The following is a 12,606-nucleotide window of genomic DNA, read 5'->3' on the forward strand; positions in this document are numbered from 1 at the left end:
GACCCAGACTGCTGCCAGTACATCCCTTTCCCTTGCTCAGGGAATCCAGTAGCTGACCTGGGAACCTGAGAAAGCTCAATCCTTCTCAAGAATGGGCAGACCCCATAGTCTTGCTTAATCCCTAAGGTTTATTGGAGACCAAGCCTCTATCTGGATCCACAACCATGGCCTGCCCAGTACCAGGCTTCAAAATGTGCCTGAACCTCACCCCCTTCATTCTGGTCTAGGCAGGTCCCCATTCTCCACCAGAGGAGGGACAGTGCCCAGACTCTACACCTGACCAGTCATTCTGCAGCAAGCCCACTTTGGGGGGAAAGGAGATCTGTATCTCTTGGGAAGGAGGCTTCAGAAGGGGAAGTGGTAACCCAGTCACCTGCCTTGCAGTGTCCAAACGTCACTCCCACTGCAGGCGCTGTGTGTGCAAGGCCCGGTGGTAGGCCCAGTTCCCTGCAGCCAGGACCCAGCGACAGATGTCCTCCTTCGGCAGCAACAGCAGTCTGTCCTGCTCTAGCCGACTCAGGAGGCCTGCAGCACCCAGCATCAAGCCCCCCCACATTCCATAAGTGTTGGTCGTGAAAACCGCCACAATGAGAATGGTTACTGCCACCACGAGCACCACCGCCTGACCAGCCACAGAACGGCCCTCCATGCCAAGGTGGTCACCAGCCACTGCCAGCACCATGCCTCCTCCCAAGAGCAGGTTTGCGGAGGAGCGGTCCCCATTCACCCAGTGGAAATCGAAGGCCAGAAGGGGCAGGCCAATGACAGTGGCCACCCAGGCTCCAGTAAGACAGTCTTCATCTGTGCCCTGCCCTGAGGCCAGCATGGTGGCAGCAGCCAACGCCTGGAGCAGGAAACCAGCAGCAGCCCCTCGACTTGCCTGTCAACACAGGGAGGGGAGATGTGGGAAAAAGAGGACAGGAGCTTACTCTAAACAGAGAAAGGTTTAGGGGGTCTCATGGAAGCCTGACCCCTACACTTACCTCCCACCACCCTCCCTGGTCCAAAGCACTTGGGAGGTCCTCGGGTTTTGGGAATGGGATCCTCCCCCATCCAGCGGCTGTGTACTCACCTGGGCAGTGCTCAAAGCTGCACGCAGAGACACCACTCCCAGTGCCAGGTGGGACAGGGCCATGCTCCACTCAACCCACGGCTTGGGTGCCATGGCACCTAAGACAGTAGTGAGTTTGAGGAGACAGGAAGGGGCTCCTCAACTTTGGAGAGGACGAAGGAACGCAGAAGCCCACGACCGGGAGAGCTAAGGATGGCTCTCCAGGACTCCCAGTTTCCAGAGCCCCATTTCTGAATGTTGGGATAGGCTCATCAGAAACTTTCTGTAGCTATGAGGTCACTGGACACAACTGTTCGGAAGAAAAACTTATTTTGGCCGGGAAAAGAAAAGACAGAGGCGGGACTGTGCTAGGCGGGAGTGAGCCCTGGAATCCAAGTGGGGGCGCCGGGCCTAGGGAAGAGTGGCGCGGGACGTGCGCAGGCTCACTCGGCCTGGTCCCTGCGCTCTGGAAGGCGTCGTCTTCGGAACGCAGCCCCGGAGGTGCAACAGCAGAGGCCCTCCGGGGGGGACCCTAATGCAACGGATAGCAAGAGGCCGGAACTGACCCACCACACCGCGCGCCCGTGGCCGCCCAGCCTTCCGCGCCCGGCCAGTGGAGGCTCGAACCAACGAGAAGAGCGGAGGCTAGAGCGTCGGGGGGAGGGGCCGGAGCGAAGAGGGCTGAGCCAACGAGTAGAGGGGAGGGCGGGGCTGTACGAAAATAGGGTTCTATTACCCAGTGATTTGCAGAAATCTACGGAGAAGGGAGGAGCCTGAAGAGGGGCTCCTCCTGAAGAGGAGCGGGAAGGGGGAAGAGTCTGAGGGAGGGGCAGGGAAGAGAAGGGCGGGGCTGTAAGAGGAGGAACGCGAGGCAAGGGAGCGGGCCAAGGCTGGAAATGGTGGGTGGGGCTGTGAGTAGAGGGGCGGGGCGGGGTTGTCAGGGTCAGGTTTTGGGGAGGGGCTGTGCGAGGAGGGAAGGGCCTACGACGATGCGACGGGTGTGGCTTAAAGAGAAAGGGGGCGGGGCTTTAGGGGGAGTGGAGGCAGGATACCCGTGGGCTGATGGGTCTAAGGGGAGAGAGCAGTGGAAGCCTGCTCGGAGACCCGGCAAAGATTCCGTGAAAAGGAGGTGCGGGGTCGTGGGTGACCTCAGCCTGGGGTCTCCGCGAAGTAGGGGTAGGGGCGCAGGGCAGGTGTCCTGGTGTGGGCCCGGGGACATCTGTCTCTGCACCTCTTTCCTCCGGCGCGCGTCCTCCACACGCAGGAGCGGGGCCGTGGGGGCGGCCGTCCCGAGCATGCGCACCGGGTCTGCTGCGGGCAAGCGAGCGGGCGCGGAGTCCGGGCGCTGGGACGCGGGGCGGCGCGAAGCCGGGCCCTTTGCCGCCCCGCGCTCCCATGTACGCCTTCTATTCGTTGCTCATCTACATCTTCTACAGCCTCTTCCGCAGGGATGGCGGGGCCAAGGCGACCGCCGACCCCAGGGACCCCAACCAGGTGAGCGGGGGCGGGTTGTGCAGGCCAGCGCAGCGTGAGTCTCCAGGGCTAGCGCTGCGGAGAGGACTGTGCCGAGGATCCCCGTATTTTCTCTGGTGCTGCCATCAGAGACCTCAGCCCCAGAGGGAGGCTGCGAGCCTCTCCTCAGGCGCTTCCCGTGCTCCCTTCCTAGAGCGCCAGCTGCAAACCCGAGGGTAGCCGCCGCCCTGACAAGCCCCCTGAAGAACTCTGGTCCGAGCTGACCGGCCTGGTCGGTAGGTGCTATCGTGCATCCCGAGCGCTGTGTCCCCCAGGCCATAAGAGAACCCCGCCGTCCGAAAGAGGGGGAGGTGTCTGTGACCTCATTGGAAGCGAGACCCGACAGGTGCCCGACAGGTGCCCTCTGGGTCACCACGTGACCCAGCACGACTTCCCTTCTCACTGTCTGGGCTCGCAGGCCGCTCGGAGTCAGAAGATGGGCCGGGAGGAGGAGCGGAGGGCCGCCTGGCCGAGGTCTCCCTGGAGGAAGCTCTCGTGCGCCTTGCTGAATTCCTCTCAGTCCAGCTGGGGGCGGAAGAGAGCTGCCGCTATCCTCCAGATCTGAGCAAGGTGAGACGGGCTGATGGGTGAGACGGGCTGATGGGTGAGTGGGCCAGGGGTCTTTCTCCAGCAACCTGTCCTTTCTCCCCAGTCCTGACCTCCACACCCTGGCCCGCCTCCGTCTCCTGCATTCTGATTCTTCTCTCCTTCACAGCCTGGTGATGTCCCTCCACTGTTGACTGTGACTGGTCAGCTGTTGGCCCTCCTGGCATGGATGCGGAGCCCCAGGGGGAGGCAGGCCCTGCCCCAGGGGACTCAGCCAGCCTCAGGGGTTCAGCCCCCTACTCCAGCTGGTGCGTAAGAAGCAGTGAGTTGAAAAGAGAGTGTGTGCATGGAGTGAAACCTACCAGAACCTGAGTGCCCTGGAGTGCAGGGTCCTAAGCCCTGCTCCCAAGGTGCTTCCCCTTCAGGGTAGAAACCTCAGTTCGTCCTAACTGGGTATGTCCCACCCCAGGACCCACATCCCCAGAAGAAAGCCCTTCCTTTTCACTGAGGGGTGAGGCCCAGGGGCAGCAGGTCCCACAGTTGGAAGAGGATCAGAGGGCTTGGCAGCGACTGGAACAGCTCATCCTTGGACAGGTGAGGGGCCTAGGAAGTGGTGGGCACTGGGGAGGCTGGGAGGAGGTTTGCCACTCTGACCTCCTTCCTCCATGCCAGCTGGAGGAGCTGAAGCAACAGCTGGATCTGCAGGATGGGCTGGGCCAACTGCACCTGGGAGTGGTGAGCTGTGTACAAGCAGGGGAGGGGAGAGGGGCCGGGGCTTTTGGGCCAGTCCAAATGACTTCCTCTCCTCCAGGGGGCAACAGATTCTGAGAAAAGGGTTCAGCATCTGACCCTGGAGAATGAGGCCCTGAAACAGAGTCTGATCCTCACTCAGGACCTTCTGAGGCACTGGAGTCCTGGCCCTTATACCAGGGCCCCCCAGGTATTCTCCTTAGCTGCTGCTGTCCTCTGTAGCTGGCTTTCCTGCTTACCTAGTCTCCCTCAGGACCTGGTGCTCTGGAACAGAGGCAGGGGGCTCTCTGACTTGCCAGGGCCAGGGCCATCAAGGAGGCTGATGGCCATGGGAGAACAACCCCCTCACAACCTCCACCACCCGCATGGCTCCTCCAAGTGACTGACCCCAGGCAAACAAGGGACTTGGGGGAAAGTCCTACATGGATTCAGGACTGGCTCTCTTGATCTGACTTCCCCTTATGTGAAATGGGGCTGTTAGAATGCCCCTCCCAAGTTTCCTCCTGGTTCCACAGTTCACGTGGCTCCCACCCCTCCTGCAGGAGGAGGCAGAGACACTGGTGGAGCTCCAGGGCCAGCTCCAGGAGGCCCAGGATGCCACAGAAGCTCTCCGAGTCCAGGTGGGTACTGGGCCCAGGGGCTGGGAAGACTGGGAGCACCAGGAAGGGGACGTCTGAGGCAGGGCCTGGTAAGTGCCTATTTCCTCAGTGACAGGGGTGGGGTGGGGCAGCTGGGGGTCCAGGAGCTGCAGCTCCAGGGCCTTCAGGGGGCCCTCCAGCAGCTCCAGCAGGAGACGGAGCAGAGCTGCAGAAGGGAGCTGCAGCAGGTGCACGGGCAGCTGGCAGGTAAGGCCTGGGGCGGCGGGCTCCTGGGAAGCCCACGGGGTCCAGGCTCTCTCTCACAAGCACCCTCCCTCTCCAGGACTTCGGGCACGCATGGCCAGCCTCCGTCAGGGCTGTGGGGACCTCCGAGGCCTGGTCAGCACCTTTACCCAGAGCTGTCAGGGTTCACTGAGCGAGGCCCGGGGCCAGGTCAGGACCAGCTGCTCCCTCTGCAGTGGGGCTCCCTGGTCAGCCTGGTCACTGTCCTTCCCTTGGGGAACCCCTTTCTTCCGTCCCACCCCTAGGGAGCTGCCTATTCTAATGGAGGTTGTAGGCTCCAGAACCAGGACAGCTCCTGTGACCCAGGGTGTGACCTCACTTCTGAGTCTCATTTTTGTCCTGTGCAAATGAAGGTGACTGAGTCCCTGACAGGACTGTCAAGAAGCCCAGAGGAGGCAGATGATGTCCTTGCCCACAGTCCTCCTGACTTGTGGGCTCCATCCCAGAACTACTGAATGATACCCCCAGGCACCCTGAGCCCCTGAAAGTTGTGGATTACCACAGCTGGTGGCTACACCTTGCTCCATATTGCCCTTAGCACCCCACCCCAGCTCCTTGGCTGCCCCCGTTGACTGGCTTGCCCCTATCTTTGTTCCTCCAGGTATCCTGGGCCCTAGGGGCACTGTCAGACAGTGGGGCTGGGACTCAGCTCCATGAAGAGCAGCTGGGGCCCCCAACTGGATGCCCAGGGCGGCTACTGGAGCTCAAGGGTATGGCCACTTGGAACTGCAGGGATGGAGGAGTGGGGCCAGCAGACCGAAGCAGTTGGAGCCTCTCCATGCCTCAGGGCTTGGGAGGCAGCCCAGTGACCTGATCTCCACCCCAGGAAATATCCGCGTGCTGTGTCGGCTGCGGCCAGGGACACCCTCCAGCCTGGTGAGCTCGGAGCCCGGCCCAGGTGGCACGGTTACCACCTGCTATCGAGGGCACCAACGTCGATTCTGCCTGGACTGGGTGTTCCCTCCAGATGCCAGCCAGGAAGAGGTGAAGCTCCACCCTTGCACCTATGTTGGCTTCCCTCAGAGGCCCCAGGAGTCCCCAGGGGCTCTGGTCCCCTTCCCTGCCTTTTGCCCTCCCAGGAGCAAGACTGGCTAGATTCTAGCAGGGAAGGGGAAGGAAGCGGATGCAGGACTGGCAACCAAGCCGGGCACCGTTATTCCTTCCAGGGTTTCCCCTCTGTGTCCACCCCCTCTTCCCAAGCTCTGCAGGTCCAAGGGAAGCATCTGGTTTACATGGAAGGTTAACATTTTCAAAATTAATTTTTTACCAGGAAACTAAGGACTATGAACCTGTGTGAGGTGATAGGCACCGTTCACACAGAGCTGGCTGTGGAGCACAGCTTGCTGCTGCTGCAGTGGGACAGTACTGGCACCATCCCCCAGGTGTCACTGGCTGTGGGGCCCAGAGTCTGGCCACTGTGAGGACTTTTCCTTGCTTTGTGACCAAGGGTACAGAGCAGGGCACTGGCGAGCAGGCCAGCCTACAGCCTCGGCCTCGGCCCTCTCCACTGCCCTGTGCCGGTGCTGCCCTCCTTTCCTGCTGGACCCAGTGGAAAAGTGGAGGCGTAGCCCAGCCCACCAGCACCTCGCTTCACACGCACCATCTGTTACAAATTTTGCTGGTAGAGCTTCCACAGCTCAGCAAATGGAGGCAGACCCGGGAGGAGATTAGGCCAGGGGCAGAACTCAGACCCCTGTTGGCCTCAAAAGGTAGCCAGGTCTCCCTTCCTCCATTTTCTGGGGTCCCACAGCTGTTTCCCACCTACCACTCTATCCAACACACCCCAGGCCTCAGCCCCACTGTGCAGCCCTGCATGGGCCCCTGGTACTAGACGGGGCCCTCCAACATAAGTAACTGAATGAAAGAAGGGAAGGCACCTGCCACTGTTCTGCAGGTCTGCAAGGGCACCACTGTCGCCCCCAAGGCTTCCTTCTAGTCATGGAATTTTAGGGACCCAACTGCAGTTCTGGATTCTGCCCCCATGGCCAGCAGCCAACACCTCCAGCAGAACCAACAGTTCATTCCATTACTAGCCTCCTGTGCACGAGAGCGGGCCACGTCACCACTCACAAGGCTGCGGTCACAAGGTCCCGGTGGTGCAGCAACGGGACACAGAACCCAGCCCCATCTGCCCTACCGCTGCCTCCCACACCCTCCCTGGGCCCAGGTCCCAGCAGTCCTGGTTGGCCACCATCCTCCACACCCCCACCTACGGGGCCCTTTCTGGAGTCACCCTTTGTGTGCCAAGCACCAGTGTCACCCTCTGGGCATGCCCCCCTAACCCCCACAACAGGTGCCACTACAGTCCCCACCTCCTGGGTGGGGGAACCTCGGCCATCATGCACCTCAGATTTGAACTGGGCAGTGAGCCCAGTGTCCAGGCTCCTGACTGCTAATGCCCTTGGCCTCCCGAGTGGTAGCCAGGACTCCAATACTCTGCGCACTGTCACCGCCCTCTCTTTGCCTGGAAAATTCTTGCAAATGACTACTTCAGGGAGCCTGTTCTGCCTGCCAGGAAACCCACTCTTCCTGTGGACTGCCCCACTCCCACCCCAGCCATCCCAGGGGAATCAAGCCTTACACCTTTCCCCAGGCCAGGGGCTCAAAATGCTCTCCCACTCCCCTAGGTCTTCAGGGAGCTGGAGCCTACTGTGCTGTCCTGCCTCCGAGGCTACAGTGTCTGCATTCTCACCTATGGTCAGACGGGGACCGGGAAGACCTACAGCATGGAGGTGGGAAGGGAGGGGGGAACTCTGGGTGGCTCCTGGGGCCAGGTGCTGGGGCTCGAGCCGAATGTGGCGCTCCACCCATCTCCAGGGCCCACCTGAGGACCCTGGCATAGCTCCTAGGGCGCTACAGTCACTGTTCCGGGAGATGAGGACGGGAGGGCGGCACTGTGTGACCCTCAGCATGGTGGAGATCTACAACGAGGCTGTCAGGTCAGGGTTGTGCCCTGGCTACCTCCCACTGTGCNCCCCCCCCCCCCCCCCCCCCCCGCCGCCGCCGCCGCCGCAAGCCAAGAACCCCAGAACTAAGCCCTTACTTTTTTCACCAGGGACCTTCTAGCCCCAGGGCCTCCCCAGCGCTTGGTCGTGAGGCAGGGCCCTCCAGGCCAGGGGGGACTCCAAGTGGCCGGCCTCACGTACTGGGATGTCCCCAACCTAGAGACACTGAACCAGGTAAGGCTACCCAGGGGGCACGCGACCCTCCACGGCCCTGGCCTGTGCTCACACCTGGAGGTGTGGTCCCCATAGCAGGCTAAGCCTTGTCCTGCATCCTCCAGATGCTGAGCCTGGGGAGGAGCAACCGGGCCACCGCCGCCACCACCATGAACCAGCACAGCTCCCGCTCGCATGCCCTGGTTACGCTGACGCTGCGAGCAGCATCCCCAACACGCGGTTCAGGCACCGCAGGTACCACGCCAGCCAGCGCCCTGCCCTGCGAGGGGCCTCACCACACGGGAAACTGGAGTTCCCTCCACGTAGGTTCGCTCGCTCCTGCAGGCACGCTGCACCTGGTGGACCTGGCCGGATCCGAGCGTGCCTGGAAGGCGGGGGCCGCCTGCAGGGCGCGGGGAGACCCTGAGGACGCCCAGCGTATGCGGGAGGCCCGAACCATCAACCGCTCGCTGCTGGCGCTGGGAGGCGTGATGGCCGCGCTGCGGGCCCGCCGGCCACACGTGCCCTTCCGCGACTCGCAGCTCACGCGCCTACTTCAGCCCGCACTCGGCTCCGGCGCCACAGTGGTGCTGCTGCTGCAGGTGGGCGCCGGCGCAGGCGTGGGGCAGGCGCGGGGCAGGCGCAGGGCGGGGGAGAGAGGTTTGCATGCGGGCGCCGCCCACTAGGGGCCGCTCACCGGCGCTGCTCCCCGGCAGATCTCCACGCGGCCAGAGGACCTCGGCGAGACCGTGTGCTCGCTCAAGTTCGCTGAGCGAGTGGGCCAAGTGGAGCTGGGGCCAGCTCGGCGCCGCCGGGCCCCGCGCTCTGGGACGCCCTCCTCCCTCAGTACCGACACACCATTCACTGGGACTCCCTGCACCCCAACACCGTCCCCGGGCAGCCCTCCAAGCCCCAGCCCAGACAGTGGCTCCAGCTCGGCTTGTGTGCCCCCAGGGAACTTGCTCCTTTAGTCTGGGGTCGCGCCTCTGCCGGCAGAGGCAGCAAAGCCCCTGCCCTCCAAACTCCCAGAGTTGTCCCCTCAGCCCCTCCCGGCGAGGAGTGTTCCGCATGGGGGCTGGGGCGGGGAACAAATGCCCGCCCCCGGGCCCAGGTCCTGCTCCCTCCTTATCACCATTTGCTGCTATCGCTGTCCGCACAGCAGGGGACCCCGGAGCAGCCTGTTCTGGCCTACTGGTCTGAGTCATGATGTCACCACCCCGCCACCAAAAATCAGACTTGCCATTAAAATGTGGTACATTCCTTTACTGTTACCTTCCCCACTACACCACCCAACCCAGGTAGGGCCCTGCTCCCTGTGCCCTTTCCAGAAAAAGGTGCTACCTCCCTCCCTGTCACTTGATGGAGGACAGGACTTCAGGATGGAGCCGCCATTAAGTTCTCCCTCCCCCACCCCTGGAGCCAGGAGATGGGAGGTGACAGATGGACGGATGGACAGAGGGCCAGAAGAGGTGGGACCAGGAAGGGGACAGGAAAGGCTACTCCAAGCAGCTCCATTCCCCCCAGCCTGGCTTCTGGGGGTAGGAGGGGGCTGTCTGGCCATCAGAGTGGTGCCCAGGGGGACACAACCCTTGGTGGGTCGTCCAATAAACATCGTGGACTCTCAGCATGGCTGGGGCCTGGTGTTTCAAGGCCCCTGTGGCCACACTTCTTGGTCCTCTTGGCCTTGGTTCCCCTCAACAAGTCAGAGGCAGCAAAGGGTGGGGCTGGGAGAGAAAAGCAGCCCCAGCCCTGGAGCCTCACAGGCTGTACCAGGAGAGTAGCCAGCCTGGAGTAGGGGCAGCCAGTTCCCGGGGGTGGCTAACCCACACATCGTAGATGCTCTTGTTGGGTGGCACCCCCTGGAAGAGGGCATCTAGATCCCAGAGCATCCCCGGGGGGGCATGCGTTTCAGGGGCCACCCCCCAGTAGGCTGGACTGGTTGAGGGTGGGCACTGGGGGCAGGAGGTAGGTGGTAATGAGGCCAAGGGCATTACCACGTTGGGGGTGTAGATGGGCAAGTAGGAGGTGGGTAGCTGCCCCCAAAGTGAGGCCCCGTGACCCCCACCCGACAGTCCCCCTGGGTCAGGGGTACCCTGCAGTAAGTGGAGAGGCCAGGCTCTGGGCTCAGGGGAAAGGTGTGAGGGCCGGCTTGTTCCTCCGTGGGAAGGCTCCCCTTCCACCCTCATGGTCCCGGGGAGGGCGCAGAGGGGCCACGGAGGCCTCTCAGAGGGCAGGGGTGGCGTGGGCACCGCTTCCTGCTTACTTGAAAGGGAACCTGCAGGACCTGGGCTGCTCCGTGGCGCTCCCTTCCCGGGGTCCCCCAGCAGAGACTTTATGCTGAAGCCCTCACTGGGTGGCAGCTGGGGAGTGGGCGGACTGGACGGCTTGGGCGGTCGGTAGGGTCGGCCATGAAGCACGTAGGGACCCAGGTCCTTGGCGAAGGTTCCCCGGGCGCCCCTGCTCTGCCAGCGCCTGCACAGGGCTGTGTTCTGCAGACGCAGCGCTTCAGCCGGGATCAGGCTCACGTCGACAGCCCAGAAGTTGCCCTTGGCTTTGGGTTTCGCAGGATCCTTGGGCACCTGGTGTGTATGTAGGTGGCACGCTTGGTAGGGCTACCCGACCCCAGATACTCAGGATTTCCGCCCCCGCCGTGCCTCCGCCCCGGCTGGCCCTCGGACCCTTGCTTTGCCCCACACCTTGCGGAAGCATCGGTTGGAGGAGAGGTTGTGGCGGATGGAGTCCTTCCAGCCCTCGTAGTCGTCCCTGAAGAAGGGGAACACGGCCTGAACCTGACGGATGATCTGAAACCGCGGGAGCGGTTTCAGCAAGCACCGTAAGCCAGAGAGTGGAGCGGGCAGCGCCGCCCCTCCCCCAAAGCCGGGCGCGGGGGAGGGGGGGCGCGGGGGCGCAGTCCCCAACACCTGCGCGCAGAAGGAAGGAGAGGGCATCTCGTGGGAAGGTTTCTTCTGTGTGCCTCAGCCCTCTTCCCCAGGACCCGGACCGGGACTAGCCCCACTGGCATGGCTGGGTAGGGCCAGGTGGGCTTGGAGGCGGAGGCCTAAGCCTGGGAGTAGGTGCGGGGTCAGATCTGGGGAAAAGTCGGACCATAGAATGTGAGGGAGAGTGGGAACCCTCTCACCTGGGCCAGCTTCAGCCTGCGGGAAGGTGCGGCCTGGATGACCAGGGCGATCATGGCCAAGTAGGTGTAGGGGGGCTTGTCATGCCGCAGGTATCTCTTCTTCCTCCTCTTAGGGGGCTGGGAGGGCGACTGTACCCCCGGGAGCCCCAGGCGTGGGTTGCTGCAGGGCCCCATGAAGAGGAGGTCAGCAACGTGGGCTGGGGCCTGGCCGGTAGGAGGTCGCAGGGCAATGGGGCACGATGGTGAGGCAGGGCAGGGCCTGAGGCCGGGCGGGGGCAAGCAGGCCGGGTCCTTTATCATTCGGATGGAAGGGGGAGGGGAGGGGAGAGGAGGCAAAGGGAGGGTGGAATAGGCAGTGGGGGAGGGGAGCAGGCAGAGGGCTGCCACAATTAGCAAGTTTCAGTTAATCTGGAAGGGAGGGGCAGAGAAGATTCCAGTGGGGGTTGCCTGTGGCCACCCAGGCCTCATTTCTTACTCCTGGACTGCCTTTGGCAACCTCTGCAAGCTAGAAGGAAAAGCCCCTGGAAGGGGCCCATGACTCATGGATACTTTATCAGTCCGGGCTGGGTCTCAGGCTCCCATTTAACAGATGGGGAAGTGATTTGCCCTAGCCAAGCTGCCAAGAAGGGGTGGGCCGGCCCAGAGTTCAAGGCCAAACCGCTGGAAGAACCTGAGTGGTGGTCTGGTGGGTCTTCGTGGAGGAAACCTCAGGAAAAAAGAGGGACACAGCTGATTCAGGGAATTTTTCTCAGGAGCTGCTGCAGGACCTCAGTGGGCCCCTTGAACCCTGGAGACCACATTCCTCCCCTCTGGGTGCCTGTCAGCCACTGGCCTTGAGGGCTGGCCGCCCTCGTTATTTAACTGGGCGTCTCACTGGCCGTTTCACTGGCCCTGAGTGCGCTAGGCCAGGCAGGCCACAGAGGACCTCTTGGAGCCAGGTTTGCCTTTTTTTTTTTTTTTTTAAACAATTTTATTTATTTGTCTTTAGAGAGGAAGGGAAGGAGAGGAGGAGAGAAATATCAATGTGTGGTTGCCTCTTGTGAGTCCCCTGCTGGGAACTGGCCTGCAACCCAGGCATGTGCCCTGACTGGGAATCGAACCGTGATCCTCTGGTTCACTGTCCCGCACTCAGTCCACTGAGCTACACCAGCCAGGGCAGGTTTGCCTTGCTTCTCTTCTGTCCTTTGGGTTCAGGTGCTCTGGGGGTGCCACTGGGCAGGGTGCCTATCATGCCTTGGGGGCACCTGGGCAGTGCTCTTGGCTGGTGTGCTTGGGAGAGAGGTCTCCTGGGTGGGGAGGTTTGCTGGCCACTTCTCAGGACAGACCTTACAGCTCTTTGGATCATAGTCTCTGTCCAGGAGAGTCTTTGAGGACCACCTGGCTTCACCCTGGGTGAGAGTGAATATAGGTATGTTGTGTGTGGGTTCCCAGGCAGGGCTTCCTAAGCAGCCACAAGGCCCTGTGGCTTAGTTTAGAGCAGTGATTTTCATCTTTTTCATGCTATGGCACACTTAAACTAGTTACTAAAATTCTGCAACACACCAAAACGTGTATTTACTAAGAGGTCGG

The 12,606-nt window shown here is 62.1% G+C and overlaps 3 protein-coding genes across 6 annotated transcripts; 1 reads left to right on the forward strand and 2 right to left on the reverse strand.

The window, feature by feature from the left end:
- Nucleotides 1–108: 108 nt before the first annotated feature.
- Nucleotides 109–1,669, reverse strand: TMEM276 (transmembrane protein 276). The gene is made up of 2 exons (XM_037048989.1): nucleotides 1,073–1,669; nucleotides 109–880 (listed from the first exon to the last, which is right to left on the reverse strand). Exons 1-2 carry the CDS (start codon nucleotides 1,163–1,165, stop codon nucleotides 395–397), a joined length of 579 nt encoding a protein of 192 aa, XP_036904884.1. The 5' UTR covers nucleotides 1,166–1,669; the 3' UTR covers nucleotides 109–394.
- Nucleotides 1,670–2,187: 518 nt separating this feature from the next.
- KIFC2 (kinesin family member C2) lies at nucleotides 2,188–9,216 on the forward strand. 4 transcript variants are annotated; one of them, XM_037048825.1, is made up of 18 exons: nucleotides 2,188–2,545; nucleotides 2,718–2,799; nucleotides 2,982–3,133; nucleotides 3,279–3,417; nucleotides 3,579–3,703; nucleotides 3,782–3,844; nucleotides 3,921–4,049; nucleotides 4,402–4,479; nucleotides 4,590–4,704; nucleotides 4,781–4,890; nucleotides 5,342–5,450; nucleotides 5,567–5,724; nucleotides 7,368–7,472; nucleotides 7,558–7,679; nucleotides 7,796–7,919; nucleotides 8,024–8,153; nucleotides 8,244–8,518; nucleotides 8,559–9,216. In XM_037048825.1, the coding sequence occupies exons 1-18, from the start codon at nucleotides 2,447–2,449 to the stop codon at nucleotides 9,096–9,098; spliced, it is 2,655 nt and encodes an 884-aa protein (XP_036904720.1). In that variant the 5' UTR covers nucleotides 2,188–2,446; the 3' UTR covers nucleotides 9,099–9,216. The 4 variants fall into 4 exon arrangements, with proteins under 4 accessions (XP_036904720.1, XP_036904716.1, XP_036904717.1 ...); XM_037048822.1 differs by having other exon boundaries at nucleotides 2,189–2,545; nucleotides 8,244–8,500; nucleotides 8,615–8,964; XM_037048821.1 differs by having other exon boundaries at nucleotides 8,024–8,500; nucleotides 8,615–8,964.
- Nucleotides 9,147–11,295, reverse strand: FOXH1 (forkhead box H1). The gene is made up of 3 exons (XM_037048956.1): nucleotides 11,038–11,295; nucleotides 10,595–10,699; nucleotides 9,147–10,477 (listed from the first exon to the last, which is right to left on the reverse strand). Exons 1-3 carry the CDS (start codon nucleotides 11,209–11,211, stop codon nucleotides 9,656–9,658), a joined length of 1,101 nt encoding a protein of 366 aa, XP_036904851.1. The 5' UTR covers nucleotides 11,212–11,295; the 3' UTR covers nucleotides 9,147–9,655.
- Nucleotides 11,296–12,606: the final 1,311 nt, after the last annotated feature.

The sequence above is a fragment of the Sturnira hondurensis genome, unplaced genomic scaffold, assembly GCF_014824575.4.
Source record: "Sturnira hondurensis isolate 20B ecotype Veracruz unplaced genomic scaffold, ASM1482457v3 Scaffold0006413, whole genome shotgun sequence".
Lineage (NCBI taxonomy): Eukaryota > Metazoa > Chordata > Mammalia > Chiroptera > Phyllostomidae > Sturnira > Sturnira hondurensis.